At 64.9% G+C, this 863-nt stretch overlaps 1 protein-coding gene across 1 annotated transcript in view; it reads right to left on the bottom strand.

The window, feature by feature from the left end:
• The window catches only part of LHX4 (LIM homeobox 4), a 50,026-nt gene extending 49,356 nt beyond the window's left edge, over positions 1–670 (bottom strand). Inside the window, exon 1 of the mRNA XM_006142315.1 lies at positions 595–670. Within this exon, the coding sequence (XP_006142377.1) occupies positions 595–670 (76 nt within the window). The remainder of the gene's footprint in view (positions 1–594) is intronic.
• Between the last annotated feature and the right edge of the window lie 193 nt (positions 671–863).

The following is an 863-nucleotide window of genomic DNA, read 5'->3' as shown; positions in this document are numbered from 1 at the left end:
GTGGGTCGCCCCCGGACGCGGCGGGCGGCGGGCCCCGCCGGCAGCAGCGGCTAGGCACGCTCCCGGAGCGCACATCCAGCGCGCGGGTCTCGAGCACCCAGCTTGTGGTCCCGGCTTCTGCGCCGCCAGCCTCGGGGGCTGGGGACGCGCTCTTCAACTTCCCGCCAGCTAGGGTGAAGTTGCACTAGGTCTTGAGAGCTTTGACCCTCGCCCGGAGGAAAGAGGATTTGAGGGGACTACCCTCGCCCTCAGGTCTGGCCTGCAGCTCCTACCCCTGATATCCCCAAAGAGCACTCTACCCAGCGTTCCCAGAAAAGCCCAGAGCTGAAGATGCGGTGTTCAGTACTCTCGTCTGGCCTTGATCATGTCGTGGAGGCTTACATTCCGCCCGGAACAGTCAAGAGCCAGGCCCTTCAGCTGCACTCTGGCCGGTGCCCCTGCCCTGGGACCGCCTCTGCGCCCCGACCGCGGGCCCTCGCCCCGCCCGGCCCCTCCAGTCAGGGACACGAGCAGCGTCCGGCCCGCCCCGCACCGACTGAGGTTGCTAGCTGTCTTGTGATCAAATTAAATCAGCGAAGAAGTGGGGTGTCTTACGTTGCATCGGCACACCGAGCATCTCCGGGAGCCCCTTGACAGCCCCCTCCGCAGGGACAGCCGCGCTCTGCATCATCTCGGAGCGAGAGCCAGCGAGTCGCAGTCTACGGAGATCTCTCGCTCTCTCGCTCTAGCTGGATTCAGAAATTTGAAAATAATAAGGAAAAAGCCAACCAGGCCGCCGAAGTCTCGGTGAAAGCCAGGCCCTCCTCTTCTCCGGGAGGACTCCACAGGCTGGCCCGTGCCCTCCCACCCCCCGGCCTTCGGCT

This window comes from Tupaia chinensis, unplaced genomic scaffold (assembly GCF_000334495.1).
Source record: "Tupaia chinensis unplaced genomic scaffold, TupChi_1.0 Scaffold000074_1, whole genome shotgun sequence".
NCBI lineage: Eukaryota > Metazoa > Chordata > Mammalia > Scandentia > Tupaiidae > Tupaia > Tupaia belangeri.
This window is presented reverse-complemented; position numbering and strand designations above follow the sequence as displayed.